Here is a 22154-nt window from a genome sequence, read left to right as displayed (position 1 = left end):
GAAATGAGAAGATTCATTGATAAAAATTTGGAAAGGGGTTTTATTGAACTGGCTAGGCCCAAGGTGGCAGCTCCTGTGCTATTCAGGGAAAAGAAAGATGGCTCCCTCAGATTATGTGTGAATTTCAAAAACTTGAACTGCATCTCAGCTCAGAACCTGTACCCATTACCACTGATGAAGGATATGCTGGCCCAACTGGGGAAGGACCGCATTTTCACTAAACTGGACTTGAGGGAAGCATACTATAGAGTCCGTATTAAAGAGGGAAATGAGTGGAAAACAGCTTTCAACTGCCCCCTTGGCTGCTTCCAGTTTCGTGTAATGCCGCTTGGCCTACAGGGGGTGCCTGCGGTGTCTTCATGCAATTAATTAATGAGGTGTTACATGACCATCTTTACAAAGGCGTTATCGTATATTTAGATGACATCCTTATTTACACGGAAACACATGAGGAACACGTAAAGCTGGTTCGTACCGTGCTGAAGAAACTTCGGGCCGCGGAGCTTTACGCCAAATTGTCCAAATGTGAATTCCATCAAGAGAAGATTGACTACCTGGGCTATCGTATCTCACACGCAGGTGTTGAGATGGATCCCGCTAAAGTCAAAGCAGTCACTGAGTGGGAGGCCCCTCGTACATGCAGGCAATTGCAAAAAAATTTGGGGTTTGCCAATTTCTATCGCCAGTTCATCCCCTCTTTTGCTAAGATAGCTCTTCCCATAACTAACCTTTTGAAGTCCAAAGGTGGGGCGAAACCCAAGCCTAGCAAGCCGTTGGATTGGACCATGGAATGTCAAGCTGCCTTTGAGAAGTTAAAACGGCTTTTTGCCGAGGAACCTGTCCTCAAACACCCGGACATGGACACGCCTTTTGTGGTTCAAGCTGACGCCAGCGACGTGGCAGTGGGGGCTTGCTTCAGGCCAACAATCAAGGTAAATTACAACCCTGTGCATACACCTCTCGCAAGCTGACTGACACAGAGAAACGTTGGGCCATTTGGGAGAAGGAGGCGTTTGCTGTTCGTTGGGCTTTAACCACTTGGCGCCATTTTCTAGAAGGTGCCAAACACCCGTTCAAGATGTGGACTGACCATAAAATTTTGGAAGCTTTGAGAACTCCCAGGAGACTTTTCCCTAAACAGATGCGCTGGGCTCAGCATTTCAATCGTTTTAATTTTACCCTGAAATACATTCCAGGGGGGAAGAATTTCAATCGTTTTAATTTTACCCTGAAATACATTCCAGGGGGGAAGAATTTTATGGCTGATGCTTTATCCCGGCTTCCTCAGTACAACTGTTCTAAACTCAGCATGGTCCAGCCTGTCTTTCCCACGACGAGCCTCGCTGCTCCAGTTGTTACTAGGAATCAGGCACACTCTAAAGTGGAGGTGTCCCAGGACTTTCTTTCCAATCTCAAGAAAGCCCTCCCTGATGATGATTGGTTCCAGCAGCACGTGACTGAATGTACTATGAGGGATGGGTTGCCCTGGATTGGGGCAAAGCTTTACGTTCCTGCGTCTCTTCGATTAATTGTTCTTCAGCGAGCTCATGATTCCTGAATGGCCGGACATTTTGGTTTCGTTAAAACGCTCCATCTCGTCAAAAGACAGTTTTGTTGGCCTTCTTTGAAAAAGGACATTGAACGTTATGTTGCCAGTTGTCCCACTTGTGCTGCTGCTAAACGCCCGCCGGGGAAACCGCAAGGACTGCTCCAGGCTGTAGCTCGCCCTATCGCCCCTTGGAAGGAGATCTCTATGGACTTCATCGTCGAACTTCCTGAGAGTCAGGGTCACACTGTTATCTGGGTTGTTACCGACTTGTTCTCCAAGCAAGTCCATTTCATTCCTTGCTCCAAGATTCCTTCTGCTAAGACTCTTGCTAAGATGTTCATCTCCCACATTTACCGCTTACATGGGGTGCCCGACCGCATCATTTCGGACAGAGGTGTACAGTTCACTTCCATTTTCTGGAAGGAGTTTCTGAAGCGGATTGGCTCCGCCCAGGGACTAAGCTCCGCCCACCACCCACAGACTAATGGGGCTTGTGAGAGGACTAATTCTGGAACAATATTTACATTGTTTCATCAACTACCAGCAAGATGATTGGGTGGATTTGTTGCTGCACGCGGAGATGGCTTATAATAACTCTGTGCATAGCAGCACTGGGTTCACCACTTTCCGTGTGGTGTTTGGCCAGGACTTTGTGCCCATTCCTGAGGTTCCTCGTGAGCAGCCCCAAGTATCGTCTCTGTCTGAGTGGAGTGATCGCCTTCGGCGCGTTTGGCCTTTAGCTCTCCGCACTTTGGACACTGCGCATTGCGCCCATAAAAACAGGCTGATAAGAAGCGGACTAAGCCGTATGATTACAAAGTTGGTGATCAAGTTTATTTGTCCACCATGTTTCTTCAGACTACACAAAAGTCGAAGAAGTTGGGGCCTAAGTATGTTGGCCCATTTCCCATTGTCAAGATCATCAATCCTGTTTCTGTTCGCCTGCAGCTGCCTAAACACCTCAACCGGGTTTACCCGGTTTTTCATGTTAACCTCATAAAGCCTGTCTGCACTTTGTCGTTGCGTCCGCCTGCTCCTCCACCTCCCGCTCCGCTTTTGATCAACAGTGAACAACATTTCAAGGTTCGCGAGATTTTGGACTCTTGTAAACGCCGGAATCGTGTCCAGTACCTGGTGGCTTGGAAGCATTTTCCCCCCTCTCACGCTGAATGGGTGGAGGGGTCCCATGTTCGGGCCCCTCAGTTACTTCACAAGTTCTATTCTGCTTATCCTGACAAGCCCTGATTTGGCCACTTTCCTGACTGGAATTTTTTTTTCCTCTTCTCTCTTTTCTCTCTCTCTTCCTCTCCCTTTTTCCCCTTTTCGTGTTTTGTTGTTTGTTTGTTTGTTTGTTTGTGCTTTGTCGTTTCTGCAGGTCTGACCGCGTTTTTTTGGAGGAGGGCCGGATGTCAGCCTCTGTTTTGCTGCTGCTTCGGCTGCCATTGAAACAGGGAGGGGTTGGCATGGTATTTGGGAGGGGAATCTTTGTTGTGCTGGAGGAAGTTTCTAGACGCTGAACTGTCTACCTTACTGCGCATGTCGAGGAGGAGCATTTCCCACCAAGGCCAACGGTCCAGCATTCCATCCTGGTGATGCCTTTCAAAGTTATCTCACACCTGACATTTGGGAGAATTATGATTGGACTGTGCACGGGGATGCCAAGGGGAGGGGAATGAATTATACATTATATTATTCGCTTTCGCGCCTAATTTACCAGACTTAGCTTAGCTTTGCATCTGTTCATTTATAATTAGTAAAAGTACACTTGATTTCAACAAAATGGAGTCCGATGGTTTTCTTTCCTGATTATTGAATGAAGAAAGGCTGACAGTTTTAGATAACTAGGAGTTTGGGAAAATCACGTATTGGGTTGAAGTCAATTACATAAGCTTCAGTCGAGACTAAGGATTGTTGTCATCTGTGCAGGAAGGTGGAAATGTGATCTTTTTCTTACAGATATTTACTCAGGAGAGATTAATAAGTTTTAAAATATATATTGGACAGGGAAAAGTGTATGGTGTCAAAAACATGCTAAACGTTAAGCAGTCCTAAATTTAATAACTAGGCATAAGGTTTTGGCTAAGCATTGCACCTTATCTCCAGATTCATGGATAGAGCCACTCATGCTGAAATGCACTCATTTGAAAGGAATATAACTGAAAGGAAATTGTTTATAAAGTGGTTTGTCTTTATCTAGCTTCCTTCCAAACACCTAAATAAACAGTGTGTGTCTCTTTGAATCATTCAGTGATAATTTGGCTTTGGATTAGCTCAGTGTTTCTCAAACTTGGCCACTTTTAAGATGTGTGAACTTCAACTCCCAGAAGGGAAGGGAGGAATTTCATTAGCAAAGGTTTTCAAAATTTTCTTGTCACTAAAAGTTCTTTCAGATGCCCCAACTCCAAATGACATTGTCATCATCATAGTACTCGATACCTGAAACAAGATTATTCATTAAGATGTACCTTGAGAAAGGGAACAAGATTTGGCTGCGGAGAAGACTTTAGTTCCATATATAGTTCTTTGGTAAATTCTTCTGGCTCAATTTTAGCTTCCTAGGTAAAAAAATAAATTTAGTTTAGTGTATTTAGTTTGTCAAACATGTAAAAGATAACAGGTATAAGTATAAACATAAATATGAACACAGTAAATGGGTACAAATAAATTGTATAATAAATTGTAGCACACCAGACATGCCTACAAGTAGGAAATCTCAATTCCCTTGCATTCCAGTACTAATTAATCCCATAATGTGTTCATTTTCAACACACCTTTTCAATATAACATCTTTTTTATATTGAAGGTCTCTTCCTTCAAACCAATTTTCTCTTATTAACAATGTTATATAAAGACGAAAATTTTCCCGACTAGTTTCCAGAAACTGGAAAATTTAAAGAAGCTGTTTATAAAACATGTTTATAAGAAAAGCACCTTGAAAAAGACTGTCATTTGGCTAAACACAAATATACCAGATATGGGCAACCTGGTACTCTGCAGAGATCTCAATTTTACCCTCCATTCGGTCCAGTGTGCCTAAGGGTGCAGAAGTACGGGTATTGTAGTGTCAATCATAGCAAAAACAGCTGGTTACCTAATGTGGTCATGCAGTGCACTTACTATGAGTTTGAAATTTAAGAATTACAGGCAGTCCTCACTTAGTGGCTATTAAAATTTACTACAGACCCACTAAAAAAGCTACTTATAAAAAAAGCTACTTTTAAAAAAGCTACTTTGGTTTTAGAGTTCCAACAGCTGCCCAAAAGCCCAGCACTCACATAGCCACATTTTGGCACTTGGCAACCAGTTCACTTTTACAGCCAGTTGCAGTATTCTGCAGTAAGGTGACCATGATTTACTATATTTTTGTTGGTTTCTAGCCTTCCCAGCCAGTTTCTGGCAAAAAAAAAAGACACCCATAGGAATACATTGATTTGCTTAATGAACATGGCATTCACTTAATGAAGCTACAAAGTGATAAAATTGGATCTGGTCCTGTGGGTGCCTTGACTTATTATCATGATGGCTTATGATGGAAATTCTGGGTGCCATTATGGTCATAAACCGAGGACCATCTATACAGTTTTGCATCCTTGCATCCATTTGCATGTTATTTGTACCTTTTTTTCTCACTCCCACATTTAAAATCATACCATGAATGATAGCAAGCTGGGTGAGTTTGGGTCAATCACTCTCTCTTAACCCAATTCACCCCATAGGGTTACTGCTGTGCGGAAAAATATGATGAGGAAGGGATATTAGGTATGTTTGTACTTACTTTTGAATTTATAAAAATAATAAAGGTGGTATAAGACACACCAAAATTTTGAAGAGGTAAATTTTAAAAACAGTTTTTGCACTCTGTAGGCCTCCCAAACCCTCTGCATGCCTCATTTTTTTTTATTAAAAATGGGGCATGCAGAGAGTTTGAGAGGCCTGCAAAGTGCTCCTGGTGGATTGGGGGGGGGCAGGAAAATCGAGCAAAAAATGGCAAAACTGGGCCTGTTTTTTTGCAAAAAACTGAGCATGGATATGCTTTGGGAGCCTTATAAAGTGCTCCTGGGGACCGGAGGGGGGCAAAAACGAACAAAAAACAGGGCATTTTCCGCTTGTTTTTGCCCTCTCCAGCCCCTAGGATCACTTTGCACGCCTCCCAAACTATCTGCACATCCATTTTTGTGAAGGGAGCGGCATTTCGGGAGGCCAAAAATGCTGAATTCAGTGTATGAGATGTACCCAGATTTTCACCTTCTTTTTTCGGAGAAAAAAGGTACGTCTTATACTCTGAAAAATATGGTATAACTAGAACTAAAAGTCAGTATTTAATCTGGCCCACTATAATAGAATAAAAATGTGAGCATAGGGTGTTATTTCACACAGTGTCTCTATTCTGGAATCATCTTACAAAATGACACAAATTTATAGCAGAGCCAGGCTTTAAGCTATTATGATAGTCCAAGCTTATTGAACATATTGCAAGTGTAAGAGCAAGTTTTTGTATTTAAGGTAAATTCTTCTCTTATCATGCAGCAAATCTAATGTTGGACATGGCAAAAACATCCTCCTCTCCCCCACAGAAAGCAACTGCTAAGTTTTAATATGATTTGACTTCCCCAAGCAGAAGTAAAAGTAAACCACAGAAATGGCACCCGAAGGCAATTAGTGTATAGATGCAAAACCACCCCTTCCTTCTAATAATGTGATGTTGTTAGCTTCCCAGAATTATTTATAAAATTAGCTCCCTATAAATGTTCACAAAAATAAGTACATAACATACTGTATTTTTTGGAGCATAAGACATTCTGGAGTATAAGACGCACCTTAGTTTTGGGGGAGGAAAATAAGGGGGGGAAATACTGCCTTTGCCTACCAGCATCCATCGGTATTCATCTGGCTAGCGTCCTTAGCAAACAGCCTGGTCAGCTTCAACACATTAATTCGCTGGTTGTGAGCATGCGCACATGAGCCTCATTGGAGCTGATATGCAGCTTCAAAAACAGAGTTGATCGTCACAGGGAGTTCCAGTGAGTAAAGCGCGCGAAGCATGGAAGTGGTAAGTCAAGGCAGCAGCTGCTCTGGGTTACCATTTTGGTTTCCGCACCTTGTGTTTTCAGCCTCCATTTGAGACCCGTTCAAGGCTGCAGGGATCGCCAAAGCACATCGCTGCCGATCACAGCCTGAAAACGCAACATGCAGAGGCCAAAAACGGGGCACACAGAGGCCGAAAATGCAATGCGCGAAGGCCGAAAATGCAATGAGCGGTGGCGATGATTGACGGCGATGTGCTCAAGCAATCCTCACAGCCTTGAACAGGTCTCAAACAGAGCGTTTAGAGGCTGAAAACGCGAGGCATAGAGACCAAAAATGCATGGGGCGATATCCCTGCAGCCTGGGACAGGTCTAAAACACAGCGCCTGGAGACCAAAGGGTGGGGGCCAGCAAGTGGGCATGGCTACATTTGGAGTATAAGATGCACCCAAATTTTTCACCCTTTTTTGTGTGTGTGTGTGTGTGTGATACTGTGAAAAATACGGTACTCGTGTAAGCTTTCACAGCTAGTGTCAGTTATAGAGCCGAGGTGGCGTAGTGGTTAAATGCAGCACTGCAGGCTACTTCAGCTGACTGCAGTTCAGCAGTTCAAATCTCACCAGCTCAAGGTTGACTCAGCCTTCCATCCTTCCGAGGTGGGTAAAATGAGGACCTGGATTGTTGGGGGCGATATGCTGACTCTGTAAACTGCTTAGAGAGGGCTGAAAACTCTATGAAGCAGTATATAAGTCTAACTGCTATTGCTATAGTTGAGAAGTATTGAGCTGCAAGGTTAGGGACCAGTTGCTCTTTCTTTGAGCAGTGACTCAACACTGTCCAAATAAACAGAGATTTTCTGTGATGAAATGACAACATACACCACCATTATATGAATGATACAAATGTTGCAAGCAAATAATTGATTTCATTTGTGTGATAACAGTATGATTAAACACAACATGGCTGTAATGTCTTTATGGCTTCTCCTAGAGGCCATGAAGATGCCAACAGGGCTACATTATATAACTCTGCTTGATACTGCACATGTAAGGACTAGAACAGGGGTGTCAAACTCACAGTGTCAGGTTGTCATCATGTGACATATTGTGACACCCCCCCCTTCGTTTAAACGGGGATGGGGGATTGGCCAGTGCAAGGCGCATCTGGATTGCAGACCGAGTTTGACATCTCTGGACTAGAAGATAACAGATACGTTACAATGGGCAGGAAGTTTGGAAACTCCAACCAAGCAGCTTCGAACTGCAACCTTCTACACAGATGAAGTCCCACCAGAAACATTCCTGGGCAAAGACATTCAGAATCAGGAGAGGAGTAGTTGCAGATGAGCTTTTACCAACAGCCTTTGAACCAGATGCTTCACATTCTGCCCCATCTGAGGTGCTTGAGGTCCACTGGAGGCCAGCTTTATTAGTGTTGCAAGGAAGTTTTTGCACTTTTTCACGTTTTCCAGCATTTCCTGACAAGAAAATAGACTTAAGACTTAGATCAAACGGTTAGGAAATTACTATTTCTGCAGCATTAGCCTATTTTGTACTTACTGTATAACTGAAGGGCTGGGTGACTTTGGAGTCATCTGTATCAGCAACTGGTTTTGAAGTGAAAGCCAACATGGGAGAGTCAGAAAGAGGAGGCTTTGCTGATGATCCAGCAATCAATGACTTTGCTGTTGAGCCTATAATATTTGGTGATGCTATAGACTGAAAGACATTCAACATAAAAGTTACTTGCAACATTCCTGGCAGGACGAACGCAAATGTTGCTGCGTAACAAAGCTTATTTCCATGAGAGTAGATTTTCCTCTGACTGATGTCTGACCTCTTAAAGAACTACATATTAAATTAGGTATTCAAGAGGGGTTTACATGAAGTCTTTGACTTAACAATAGTTCGTTTAGTGACCGTTCAAACTTACAATGGCACTGAAAAATGTGACTTATGACTGTTTTTCAGACTTACGACCATTCCTCATGGTCACATAAAGCAAAATTCAGATGCTTGGCAAGTGACTCGTAGTTATGACGGTGCAGTCTCCTCGGCTTTTGTGACCTTCTGACAAGCAAAATCAATGGGGACGTCAGATTGACTTAACAACCATGTTACTAACTTAACTGCAGTGATTCACTTAACAACTGTGGCAAGAAAGGTTGTAAAGTGGGGCAAAAATCCATTAACAACTGTGTTGTTTGGATAATCAGTGTTTGTGGAAGGCAAAAGGAATAAACCTACTCAATATATGTTGTTTTGGAGGGTATAAGGGCACAATTGGAATATACTGTATATCTTTTAGTTGTTATAGATGAAGGGGGGGTATCCAGGGGATGGGGGTGCACTGTAATATGTGTTTTTCCCCTTTTTTCTTTCTTTTTTTGTATTCAGATGTATACGTACTTTTTGCATTATTTGTGTTTTAAAAAATAAAAAAGGATTTTAAAAACCTGTCTTGTTTGCAATAGAAGTTTTGGGTTGGACTGTTGAGGACTATTTGTACTCTGCAAGAGTAACAAAGCTTCGTTATCACCCTGGGAAAGATTCAGAAGACTCCTTCTTTCTGCATTTAGCAATGGTTACAACCTCACTAATTCTGACACACATTAATTAAAACTAAGTTGAGGATACTAGATTGATGTTTAAGTCAGTCTTTTTACAGGACTAATTTATGTTATTTGGATAGTAATATTGTTTTTTTAAAGATTTTATTAGATGATATTTTGTTTTAAATTTTTTTGGATGAGTTCTAAAAGAAAAGGAAGAAAACAACTAACATTAGCTTTTCTTTTCTGCATCCAAGTTTCTTTGCCCTGTTTTTTTCCCTCTGGGCAACTCCTTTTCCAGACTTTCATACAGAAAGCTCATTTGCATGGCATGGATCTGGTTAAGGGAAGTACAATTACCTAAACATAGCCCCTGGGTTAAACTGAATTCAACTAGAGAATTTTTGCTACAATCTGTAGCCATGCTTTATCATATCTTTGTCTATATCAGAACTCTGTGCATTATTCAAGCCCAAAGAGGGAAATAATTGATGATTAATGTCTCACATCTTGGCCTTTGTATGTAAGAGACAGAAGGCAGGATTGGTTGCCAAATGACTCCATACAGTGTCTTGGTCTTTTCTCAACTTTTACATCTTATGGGCACAATCATATCACCATAGGGTAATCGAGCTAACAAAAGAAAAGTTTTGCTTTTCTTTTTTTTCAATTCACAAAATTACTAAGTTAACAGGGCGGCCACTGCAAAGGCACCTGAGATACTGATTCACACTGACGGTCAGCAAGAAACCATAGCTAGACATGACTTAAGTGGCCGATTGTGCTATTGATTCCTCGCTTCCCAAATTGTATCCCCTTATTTGATTCAATCCTTGCATAGCATCCATATCATGCTAAATGCTTACTTTATTATTCTAGAAGGAGGTTGACTAGCAGTCTGATGCCTTGTAAAAGGACTCCAGGCAGAAGAAAGCAAGGGCCTTCTTACTTCTGGGTTATCCAATTCTTATAGCAAGCAAGAAGGAGCCAGTTTCATTTTGCTCAAATCAAAGACAAATATAAAGACAGGACACCTAAAGCCATGGTTACTACAAAACAAGTTACAAATTTTTATTAGCTCTGAGAAGCAGAGAATCTATAACAATGATGGTGAACCTTTTCAGCACTGAGTGCCCAAAGTGGAATGTGCATGCACCGGAAACCCACAGACCAGCTGACCGGCGTGCATCAATGTTCCCTCTAATTTTTTTTAGTGTGTGCAGAAAAGTATAGTGTTTGAGCGGCACATTTTCATGCCTGAGCATCTGATTTTTTTTTTTAAGCAATAATTGCCATCAGAGCAGATGTTGGGGAGGGGGGCAAGGAGGAAAAGAGTCCTCTCCATCAGACGCCAGGAAGGAAGGGAAGGGAGTGGGAGGGAAAGGAAAGGAAATAGGAAAGAAGAAAAGAAAAGGATGAAGAAGGGAGGAAAAGGGAAGGGAAAAGAAAAAAAGAAGGGAAAGGAAATAAGGAAAGGAAAGGAAAAGAGAAAGGAAAGGAAGAGAGAAAGAAAATGAAAAGGAAAGGAAGATAGAAGAAGGACAGAAAGGGAAAGGAAAGAGTGAAATGGATTGGTACTGCTCAAAAATCAAGTCTCAAGATCCCATGGACCCCTTTGGCTCAGGCAGTCCAACTCCACGCTGCTTCCCTCTCTCCGCAAAGTGAAGGGATCGCAGAAAGGCTGCCGAGCCCAGAACGGGACTTCAGACAACGCAATGCCTGAGAAACGCGGGATGTGCAGAGAAATGCAGGTTACAACCAGCGAATCGCATTTCCCCAGGAACCGACGAAGCCCCAGAGGACCAATGGGAATTCTACCTTCGGCAGCGTCATTGGTCTCTGGGCAGAGTCTTCCTTGACTTCACCTGCTGGAGGAGAGAGTTTGGTGCAGAGAGAGGAGGGAGGGAGGGGGAATATTTTAAGTCATATTGTAAGACATTAAAAAACACTGCGCAGCAGTTGGAAACTGCTTTGCAGAGTTTTCTTGTTACATGCGCGGCTGCGCAGCCATGCAGCTTAGAGGGAACATTGGTGTGTATGCATGCGCCAGCCAGTCTTAGGGTTTCTGGCACACATATGTGCATGCTGGAGCACCGGAAACCCGAAGACCAGCTGGCCAGCGCACACATGCCTGTTTTTTGGCTGGATTTCGGGCCATTTTCCGGCATTCTGGAGCCCGCAAAGACCAGCTGGCTGGCGCGCATGTGCATGCTGGGAACCAGAAGACCAACTGGCGACGGCGCATGTGCCCACAGAGAGGGCTCTGAGTGCCACTTCTGACACACGTGCCATAGGTTTGCAATCACAGATCTATAACACATGATGAGGTTGATCATCTTATTGCTGCACATCTCACTAGAAACTTAGAATTGCTACTTCCTATAGTGTTCAGCAATATTGATCAGAAATAATTTATATAGGCTGTTTGCAGTGTAGAAAGACACATTTGGCGTGCAGGTCTAAAATTAACCTGGAACAGCTATATTTTAAAACCGCAGGGGTTTTTTTTAGATTTGTAAACCACTGTAATAAAAATGTTAGCTAAAAAACTAAATACCAGAAAACAGAATGCAAATCATACCTGAATTACAGCAGGCTTCTTAACAGTAGAAGTAATAGAATGAGTTGCCCAAGCCAGTGTTTTAACAGGAGCCGTTAGTACTTTAAGTACCTGAGTTCCAGAACTCTTTCAGTAAAATAAAGAAACAGATGTAATGGGGAAAAAATCACTTTCCAGCTAGTAGTCAATTAAAGTTCCTTACTAACTGTAAATAGATTATCTGCTTTGGCATACAAATGCCCCTATACACAGAATTTTTCTATTTTTGTGTAAGTTGTAAACGTCTTTGACTGTTATTACAAATACTATAGCACTCAGGGTAAATATAAAAGGTTAGAGCAGAATTAAGTTGCATTTATGACTGATTATTCAAATACACATTCATGCTGCCTTATATGCAAGAAAATATTTTTAAAACTGCAAATATTTATCATATGAAAACAGTTAACAGTGGCAGTAACTGTGAAAAAATGCTTCTGTTGCACTTTCTTACTTATAGACAAATTGTACTACCAATTCAATTCAATTCAAAAGCAAAAGAAATCCTACATCAGATTAATTCTAAGGGCCTTGCAATTCCATATCCACAAAGATGCACTATAACAGCAAAAAAACTAGCAATTTGTGGGGGAGGGGACACACACATATTTTGAAAGTATTCTAGGCTGCTATGGAGGATGTAGGCAGCCACAACACACCAATTTACCACCGCTCAAGCTGGGAAAATTGATTCCCACTGCTTAATCACATTTGGAGCGCTAGGTCAATTTTCAAATAAAGCATTTTTTGAACAGTTCTCTTTATTCTCTAAGGATATTTATGGGCTCAGTATGAGAGTCTAAAACATTTCTGTAAAGGTCAATAATGGCAAAAACTGATAGTCATTTTTCTTATTTTAAAGGAATACGTATACAATCAGAATAGGAAGACCGATGGACACTGTTAGGAGTCATACTGACGAAACCTAAACTCATATTATCTAATTCTTATAGGCACCAAGAACAGCAGGAACATTAAAATAATTCCTGGTATGGGATTACCTGTTCAGGCTGAATTTTGATGGTAGTTGCAGTTGGAGGTATTGAGCATTTTACACTGGTATTATTTGAGGTCTGACTCTGAGCTTCTAATAATGCTTGTTGTGATATCAACATTAATTGACCGGTATTACTTCTGACTAGAATCATTCCTGCAAGAGAAAACAATGTCAAATCTCCCACTATTCATCCTTACCAAATAACGAATATATTATTTTGAGCTTAGGGAAATGTAAACAAAGTGAAAGAAATACCATCCTTTATTGTATTTAGGCCAGAAGCTATGTTAAGATAGGAAATATTCCAATATTTTAGTACTTCTGTGCAATAGTGCAGCATATTTCTCTAGGAGCCTTTTAAAATTATAGATGACTACACTTTTTGCAGATTCACAGCTAGTTACTATAAATGTGCCTAATATTTTCACTTCACAAAAAAACCATCAAGCATATTTAAGCAACAAGCACATTCAGAATTAATTTGCTCACAGTTCTTCACAGTTAGAAAAGTCCCAAGATACTTTAAGTATAATCAAGCTTGTCAACTCGGGTTATTTCTAATTTTAATGCAACATAAAAATGGTTCATATATGAATGTTGGCCTTTATTGACACTAGAAGAACAGATTTTAAAAGGTAGCCTATGCTGTACTCAAAACACACAGTTACTTTTACATTAATTTACATTAATAGTTTACTGAATAGTATAGATCAATTGGGATATTGCAATGGGGGGAAGATGGTGGAAATGGAATCTATCTTCTCCTTGTCAAATGTAATTTCACATACTATATACTAAGTGGGGGGAAAACAGTGCTATTTTAAGAGTATGGTATATAGATAAACCCAGGCTATGCTCAAAAATACCTTAAAGGTTTGAGCACAATAAGCATTTTATAAGAAAAAGAAACAATGGGAAAAGACAAATTGTTAACATATCAAAAGTTGTTAGTACAAGAAGATGGAGAACTTAAGATGAAATCAAAAGAACAACTGACTGCAAAAAGATTTAATTTTCAATGGTTTTCATCTAAATAATTAAGAGACATTTAATGTAAGTAAAAAAGAGACTGGGATTGAACATAAAACAGAATTTGAAATTGTATTACCGGTATCTACAAACGATAAACATATTATTGCTAAAATGTATAAACTTTTGCAGAGATTTGAAACAGAATATGTGATGGGACGCATGATAAAATGGGTTATAATTTTGGCTGTAACATACAAATGGGAAATAATGTGGATAAAAACACTGAAATCCACATTGCATTACAATTTAAGAAGGAACTTTTATGAAATGATATGGCACATGATCAGACATTATCAAAGATATATAAAAGTACTTCTAAACACTACTGAAAATAAGTTATGGTGGAAGGGCTTGAAAAAAAGCAAAATAATACCGGATTCAAATATATACAATTATACAAAGAATTTTAAAGAGCAATATTGATACCATAATTATTCCTATTAGGATTTATGGATAGCCAGTTAGAGTAAATGTACTGGAGACTGATATTGTATATGGTAACTGCAGCAGAACTATTATAAGCATAAAGGTGGAAAAATACTGAAATATCCATAATGGAGCATCATGAAGATGGCAGAACATGCAGTAACAGTGAAAATGACCTGTTGGATCAGTAACAGGAGTTACTTTTATAAAAGACTGGAAACTTCTGGGCTGAAAATGGAAAAACATGCATCTGATGATTTACAGATTTGCTAATTAAAATAAGTTGAGTATGGGGAAAAGCAAAGCAAATTGCAACTTTAAAGAGTTAGGACAGATAATGAATTTGTTTGTAACTGCTTCAAGTTTGAAAATTGCTTCTTAATACCTATTTGCACTCTCTCTTCTACTTCTTTTATCTTTTCTGTCTTTTTTCACTATATATAGTTTCGTGTTTATTTTATACTTATGTGAAAATGTTTAACAAAAACTATTAACAAGAAAGAAACCCTGAACAAAAGAATCCAAACACTATTCCTACTAAGAAATTGTTCAAATGCTTTGATTATAATAAACTTGAAAACAAGCTCTATCCTGCAAATGTGGTATAGTGAATGTTATACCAGGGTGTAATTCTATGTTAAATGTTATAAAGATCTTCATAAGCTATGGTATAAGGTATGTTTTTCCTATTTGTCTTTTACTGACAAAGGAATGTAAACTTTATGCAAGGTTGAGAAATAACTTTTAATATTGTGTATCAAATTGCAGATTATAGAACACTGCCACCTACTGGTACAAATACAATGTAACATTCAAGTATTTCAAGAGTTTGTTAGCTCTATAACTGGAGAAATTTTTGTTTTGTTTACAAATTCAACCATACATATATAATTATAGCTACTGTTTAGTATTTGTATTATTTTTACAAGGTATGTTTTAAGAAAAATGGGGGTGGGAGGGCAGAAAAAGAGATCAGAACAGGCTTTAGGCATTTTAGAGCTTCATATGCAAGGTAGTCCTTCTTTAATGACCACTTGTTCAGCAAGAGTGACCGTTCAGTTAAGATGGCACTGAACAAGATTTATGACTGAGAGTTGTAGTGGCGGCCATTGCAACTTTCCCACAGTCACGTGATCACAATTTGGATGTTTGCTAAGCAGCTCATAATTGTGACATCTGCAGTGTCCCACAGTCCCATGATCCCCATTTGTGTCCTTCACTGCTGGCTTCCAGCAAGTAAAGTCACTGGGGAAGCCTGCAGGAAGATGCAAAATGGCACTCAGATGACATCATGCCTAATAACCATTTGCTTAACAATTTGCTCCTGTTCTTTGTGACATCTTCTCCCAAGGAATGAGGTTGGCTCCCACCCTCCTACTTCCACAAGGGCTTGAAGATTTAGCTCTCCCAGTTGGCCTGGGGCTCCAAAGGTCATACTGGGGGTGGCTGACAAGTTAATAACAGATCCTATCTCACCCCTGCTCAGCCTACTCCGTCCTCCATCTTTTAACTTTAGTAGTATTTTATAGTGTTTACTTTGTTGCATACGTATTGTTGCATTGTTTTATTCTTTTTAACATTGTAAGCTACCCAGAATCAACTTGTGGTTGAGATGGGCAGTAAATAATTTGTCCAATCAAAGGACATTGCATTTTATGACCAAATCGCTTAATAATAGAATTACCAGTTCCAAATACTGCTGTTAAGCACTGATTACCTATAGCTTTCCCATGGTCTTGCTCTTCCCTCAAATGTTGGGTCAGAGTGAGAGACAGACTCTTTGTATTATTATATGGTTGCATTCTACCAAATGTTTTTCTTCTAAGGTAGGGCTATCAAACTCATGCCCCACAGGTTGGATGCGTCACACACTGACAACGCCTGGTTTAGTGAAAGGAGAAAAAGTCGTGATAGGTCATGTAACAATGCTATGACAACATGAGTTTGACGTTCCTGTTCTAAGGGATGCATAGTTTGTTTTTATTGTTATATTTTATAAGGTGTAGAAGATGACTAGGCTGAGCCTGAGGAAGGAGTGAAATGCCTCATCAGTCACGAATGCTTTCGCACTCACAAGAGCTCCAAGTCCAGCCCACCTAGAATTCCTGTATATTCTTAACTTCCGCTAATTTTCCTTGACTGTTAGTAGTTCAGATTCTTGTAGACAGCTTAAGCTTACAATAAATCTTTGTACACATTTGAACTGCCTGAATCTTCTGATTTCCCTGGTGCTGACATGCCCAAAGTCCCAAAGGTGCTTTTTAAAGAGGCAACTGGACTTTGTTTTTCTTTAAAAATGTTTTGCTTCTCGTCTAAGAAGCTTCTTCAGCTCTGACCAGATGGTGGGAATAGCAAGATTTATATTCTTTGCAGATAGCTGGTCATTTGCATTCTTTTAGAGAGTCGTTGAGGCCACTTGGAGGTTTATGTGTATCCTCAATAAAATTAAGTAACATGGTATATGCAGACTCCTTCCATTCCTCACCATCCAGTCAGAGCTGAAGAAGCTTCTTAGATGAAGAAGCGAAATGTCTTCAAAGAAAAACAAGAACGTCCAGTTGCCTCTGAAAAAGAACCTTTGGGACAACCATGACCTGGATGATTGAGAATCTCCATAGGCATGCCCAAAGCTATAATGGATTTATTTAGGTAGCCTGTAGATTTCATAAATATAGTTATATCAACACTACTGCTCTTGAGATTGAGGATAAGGTGCCTAGTGAACAGGTTTTACTGACTGATTCGGTAAAGTCAGAAACAGAAGGTTGTAAGTATAATGTATCAAATCACAAAATAAGTTTCTGGTAAAAAATGCATTAGGAAAAGTGCATTAAAATGCATGTCCTAGGAACAATGCTGACTTTTTAATGGATTGCTTTAAAACAAAATGAACATCAGATGGAATAAATAAATGGAATAAAGTGACAGATGAAAAATGACCATGTATAAATCAAATTCAACAGACTTGCAACACTTGTTATTCATGTTTCCTTTCATGGCTGCAAAGATATATTGTTAAAGTGCTAGGCGTGAATCAAGAAATCCAAGTTTAAATTCTGACATGATCCCTGGGAGACTTTGAGCCATTCACTCTCTCATTCTAAATTACTGCATTTTTGGGACTATATGCACCAGTCTATAAGACGCACCTAGATTTACAGGAGGAAAACAAGAAAAAAAAAGTTTTTCCCCTCCCCGGCCCCCAGAAGCATTCTGCAGTGCTCCTCATGGACCATTTTCACCAAAAATGGGCTCATTTTTGGGCTCCTGAATCCTCTGTGTATTGCGTTCTTGCTCTCCCCAGCCCCAGAAGCACTCTACAGGCCAAAACCAGGCATGCTTTTGGCAAAACCAAGCCGTGCAGAGCACTGCAAAGTACTTCTGGGGGGCAGGGAGAGCAAAAAGGCGATGCGGAGGGTTCAAGAGCCTAAAAATACCCATATTTAGTCTATAAGACGCACCTAAATTTTCACCCACTTTTGGGGGGTTGGGGCAAGTGCATATGACACTCTGAAAAATACGGTAACTCATCAGTTGGTTAATATAAATTGTATGCAGCCCTCAACTACCACTATACACTATTTGGACGTGCACCATATTCCTTTCTTTAGTTATCAAATCTAGAAATAAAGATTGGACCAAGGGCTACTGGTTATCAGATGGTAGAAAGAATATCCATACTGAGAAACAATGAATTTAAAAGTATTATTTCTGTTAAAAAATATTCCCAAGGCTGTTCTACCTGTGAAAATAGTACAGTGAAAGGGAAATTTGAGTTACTTAAGTATTTCTGCAGCAGAGACCTTATAGTGTGCCTCAATAATGGAAAGAACACTAGTCAGGTAAAAATCAGAATTGCACTTATCACAGACAAAAGAATATAGAATTGAACAGAGGAAGTGATGAAATCTTGACAGTATCAGTCTAACCAGTAACAGGTATATTTCATAGAAAGATCCAAAATAAGTATTTTAGACAAGGAACAGTTTCTCAGCTATCTCCTGTGTGATCAATGTTTACAGGTGAGAAAATTGGCACCCGAAATATTGAATTCCAGCAAGAACTTCACATCGTTCTACCCCAGTGATGGCTAACCTTTTAGAGACCGAGTCCCCAAACTGCAACCCAAAACCCACTTACTTATCACCAAGTGCCAACATGGCAATTTAACCTGAATAATGAGGTTTTACTACCTAAAATAGTTCATCTAATTATTCTAAGAAAAACGTGACAATGCCCTTTTATGCCCCTTCATTTTTTTTCTGCTTTTGAAATATTGCGTTTAGTAACAATAAACAAAAACTTTTGTAATATCATTTCTCTTTCCCTCCCTCCCTCCCTCTCCCTCCCTCCCTCTCCCACCTTCCCTCTCTCTTTCTCTTTCTCTTCCCCTCCCTCTCTCTTTCTCTCCCGCCCTCTCTCTTTCCCTCCCTCTCTCCTTCCCTCCCTCTTTCTTCTCCCCCCCCCATGGGAAAAATTTGATGGAGCTGGGCTGGGGCGACAGCACACATGCCATAGATTCACCACCACTGTCCTATCTCTGTTGATACTGCTTAAACAGCACAAGCAGAATTACAACAATAACCAATTTCTCAAAATGGAGTTTTCCTATAAAACACTGAACTAAAATAGAACTTCTTTAGCCAAGGAGACACTGTGCTTCCTTATTATGATTGGGTATAATTTTCCAGAGGTCAATTCCTATAAATGACATCTCCCTTCTTGTTGTTCTGTTTTTATTTGGAAGAGTCTAACCAAAGACTACTCATGCTGGTGCTGATTTGCAACTTGCTGGGCTGATCACATTGTCATTAATGGATCCATAACTCTCACTTAACTTTCTATTCATCTTGGTTACATTTACACTCTGCTTTCAATTCTTATTTCTGAGCAACTCCTCTTAGGAAAAAATATGGTATGACTGACATGCCTGTCTTCTACCTGCTTCATTTTCCTTTAGGTAGAGAGTAGAGGATAGCTTTCATAGAGAGAGGAAAATCCATTACCAAAGCAACAGAGAAGCATGCCTTAAGCCGATACTTCAAAAGATTTACAAAAAAAGTTAAGTTTTCACTTAATTCACATGAAAATAAAAGGGGAAGGAGGGGGAAACACAATCAAACTTGAAAGATTCTACTACAGCCATTCTAATAAAAGTTTTAGATCTATACATCATTGGTTTCTTAATCTATTTGTAGGCTGACATTCCAATTCTGCATTTGAGTTGGCTAAAAGAATGTTATGCAAGGATAACTAACAGTAAGATGGATGAAATTTATTTCAATGGTGTTGTAAGAACTGAGGACCAGGAGGAACACACATTATTCTGGGGAAAGTCTATCTGTATGATGCTTAGACATTCCGAAATATTTGGATAAACAGATTTTATCAATATAGGAGAATATGTGTTCTGTACTTCCATACATTCAATCCAAAATATGGATCATGTATGTAGATGACATCTTTAGCATAATAAAAAAGGACTAGAGATTAGAGAACACACAAAACCATCAATGACATCTTCAAAGGAATCAAATGCACAAGGGAAGAAGAAAAAAACAAGACACTACCCTTCCTAGATATCCTTACTACCATAGCAAAGGCAAGATAGAAACACAAGTCTACCAAAAAATTGCATCCGCGTAGCACACAAACCAACTAAAGCACTCCAAGGCCACTTCCAGCAATGCTGACATGGCAAGCCATTAGAATATAAACTGAGAGCAAACCCCACTCCCTACTAGCACTGATGATGTTACCTAGTTTGGGTAATTGAATGCAATAAACCAACCAAACTCGGAAAGCATCAAGGATATCTCAAAACAAATTTTAATTTTCAAATATAAAATACTGTTATAACATAGATACATCAACTTATTGCACTAGAACCTACTAATCAGGATATAAAGGATTTTTATTTGAAAATTGTTAATTGTTACAATTAATATTTTTATGACAATAAACCTAAAGATCAATTTAGAATCCTCTACCAAAAAAAGACCAGTATACCAAACAATTACATTTATCTCTCATAAACTACAACAAATTGTAGATGGTCCTAAAAATCATGGGTGAATTTATTTGATGATCAGGAACCAAAAATTAAAATAAAGTTTGAAGAAACTGAAAGTTGAGACAGAATGACATCAAAGTAAGACTGTATAATCAGCTTTTTTCAATGTAACACCAAATTTATTCTGAGAAATGCTGGAATAGAACAGATAGAATTTGGCATTAAAAATCCTGGGAGAAACTTCAACAATTTCAGTTATCCTGATAATGCTATTGATTTGGCTAGAAGTGAAAAATGTTACTAAAAGTGAAAGAAGAGAACATGACCACAATTAATTTAAAGCCTTGATTGTGTTAACAGGTAATACCAACTGAATGCAAAGATACAGAGAAGAAATTAACACAGGAACAGACTATTTTCCTTAGCTCACAGTTATGTTATACACTGTATTACCCAACCTATGGTTTTACATGACTGTAAAGCTGGACTTTCAAAAAGGGGATTGAATTGCAGTGCTGGAAAAAAATGGTTGACATAGAGCAAGAGTAAATCATATAAAACTAAATGAAGTAAAACCAGATTGCACAATGGAAGATAATAATGAATCTAACACCTGCTTATTTTGAATAGATAATACAAAGAAAGATCCTGATGTTTAGGGAAAAATGAGAAGCAATAAAAAAGAAGGCAACAGAAGGCATACCTTAAGTTACTTATTGCCTCAAAACTTTGGTTTTGCACATGCTTTACTTGAAAATATTTGAAATTCTTGATAAACATATACAGTAAATTTGTGTCTATTTCAGAAACTTGTGCCCTAAAATGCATAAATCTTATTCTAGATTTAAGAATTTAACTGTTAATTTTTTCTTGTAATTTTACATGAAACATTTCTAAACCTGGAAAACGAGGGAAAGAGGTAAGAGTGTTATTTAGTAATATATTGTCTTTCTCAACTTTCTAAAACTCTTGGATCCACACCTGGACCTTCCTATTGTTTGGACTTTTAGGAATAAAAAAAACCATGGTTAGATTATTTTGATATGCACTGAGAACAGTGACCCCGATTCTCAAAATTTCAGTATATCACACGTATTTCAAAAGTGACCACTGACCAAACAGATAGGTATGATGTGGATTTTTTTTTTGCACTGAATAGGAATAAAACATTTAGTACTACAATTAGAAAATTTTGAGAACTCCGTAAAACTGAGTTGTCCTCCATTTGGGGTATTTTTGAAGATGTGCGAAAGAAAATCTCTTCCCAAGCACAATTTAGAGAATTTGGATAAAAAATGGCCAAGTAATTTAGTGCTGTTCAGAAGACTGGTTTGAATCATATATACTGAGGAATGTTAAATATCTGGATGCTTTCTCCCCCCCATCTCAAAAGACCTAGAAATCGTGAATACAACTTTCTAAATATGAAATTGACCATGGAAGTCAATTTATATCTGCACTACTCAACATGGTTTTATATATCCGGGTTTTTAGAAAAAGGTTCTTCTCATAGACAGAGCAAAACTTCGCAGCATCTAGCATCATTCGGGAGCTTCAAAATTCACTATAACTTTGACTCAGCCTATAAAGGGAGGTGCAGAAGAGCCATAAATGAAGGGTCCAAAAAGGGGAGCTGCTTACCTTGGGGGATCTGAAAATTAGCAGGCAATTGTATTGTCATTTGTGCGGGTTTGGGTCCTCCCAAGGGAGGGACTGGCTGCTTCACACCCATGTTGCTTGACTTGGAGAGCTGCCGCCCAGGAGTCGAGGGGGCTAGTTTGATTCCTATGGGGGCAGGCAGCACTCGGGGTTGAGGAGCGAAGGATGGGACGAAGCTAAGGGGAAGCCTGGCGCCCACGGGATTCAGGACAAACCTAACAGGGCTGCCCGTGGGAATCGCCGGACAGGAGGGAGAGGGGACCGTTCTCCGAGCGGGCAGCACTGCCCGGGGTTCCTGCTTCC

At 39.6% G+C, this 22154-nt stretch overlaps 1 protein-coding gene across 1 annotated transcript in view; it reads right to left on the bottom strand.

Moving 5' to 3' along the window:
* Window positions 1–21873, bottom strand: part of TAF4B (TATA-box binding protein associated factor 4b) — an 83429-nt gene extending 61556 nt beyond the window's left edge. The window contains exons 1-6 of the mRNA XM_032222913.1: window positions 21834–21873; window positions 12726–12874; window positions 11707–11811; window positions 8134–8292; window positions 7913–8051; window positions 4015–4106 (exon numbers count right to left, since the gene is read on the bottom strand). Coding sequence (XP_032078804.1) covers window positions 4015–4106; window positions 7913–8051; window positions 8134–8292; window positions 11707–11811; window positions 12726–12874; window positions 21834–21873 — 684 coding nt within the window. The remainder of the gene's footprint in view (window positions 1–4014; window positions 4107–7912; window positions 8052–8133; window positions 8293–11706; window positions 11812–12725; window positions 12875–21833) is intronic.
* Window positions 21874–22154: the final 281 nt, after the last annotated feature.

This window comes from Thamnophis elegans, chromosome 8 (assembly GCF_009769535.1).
Source record: "Thamnophis elegans isolate rThaEle1 chromosome 8, rThaEle1.pri, whole genome shotgun sequence".
NCBI classification, from domain to species: Eukaryota; Metazoa; Chordata; class Lepidosauria; order Squamata; family Colubridae; genus Thamnophis; species Thamnophis elegans.
Note: the sequence above shows the minus strand (reverse complement) of the source record. Positions and strands in the feature narration are given on the sequence as shown.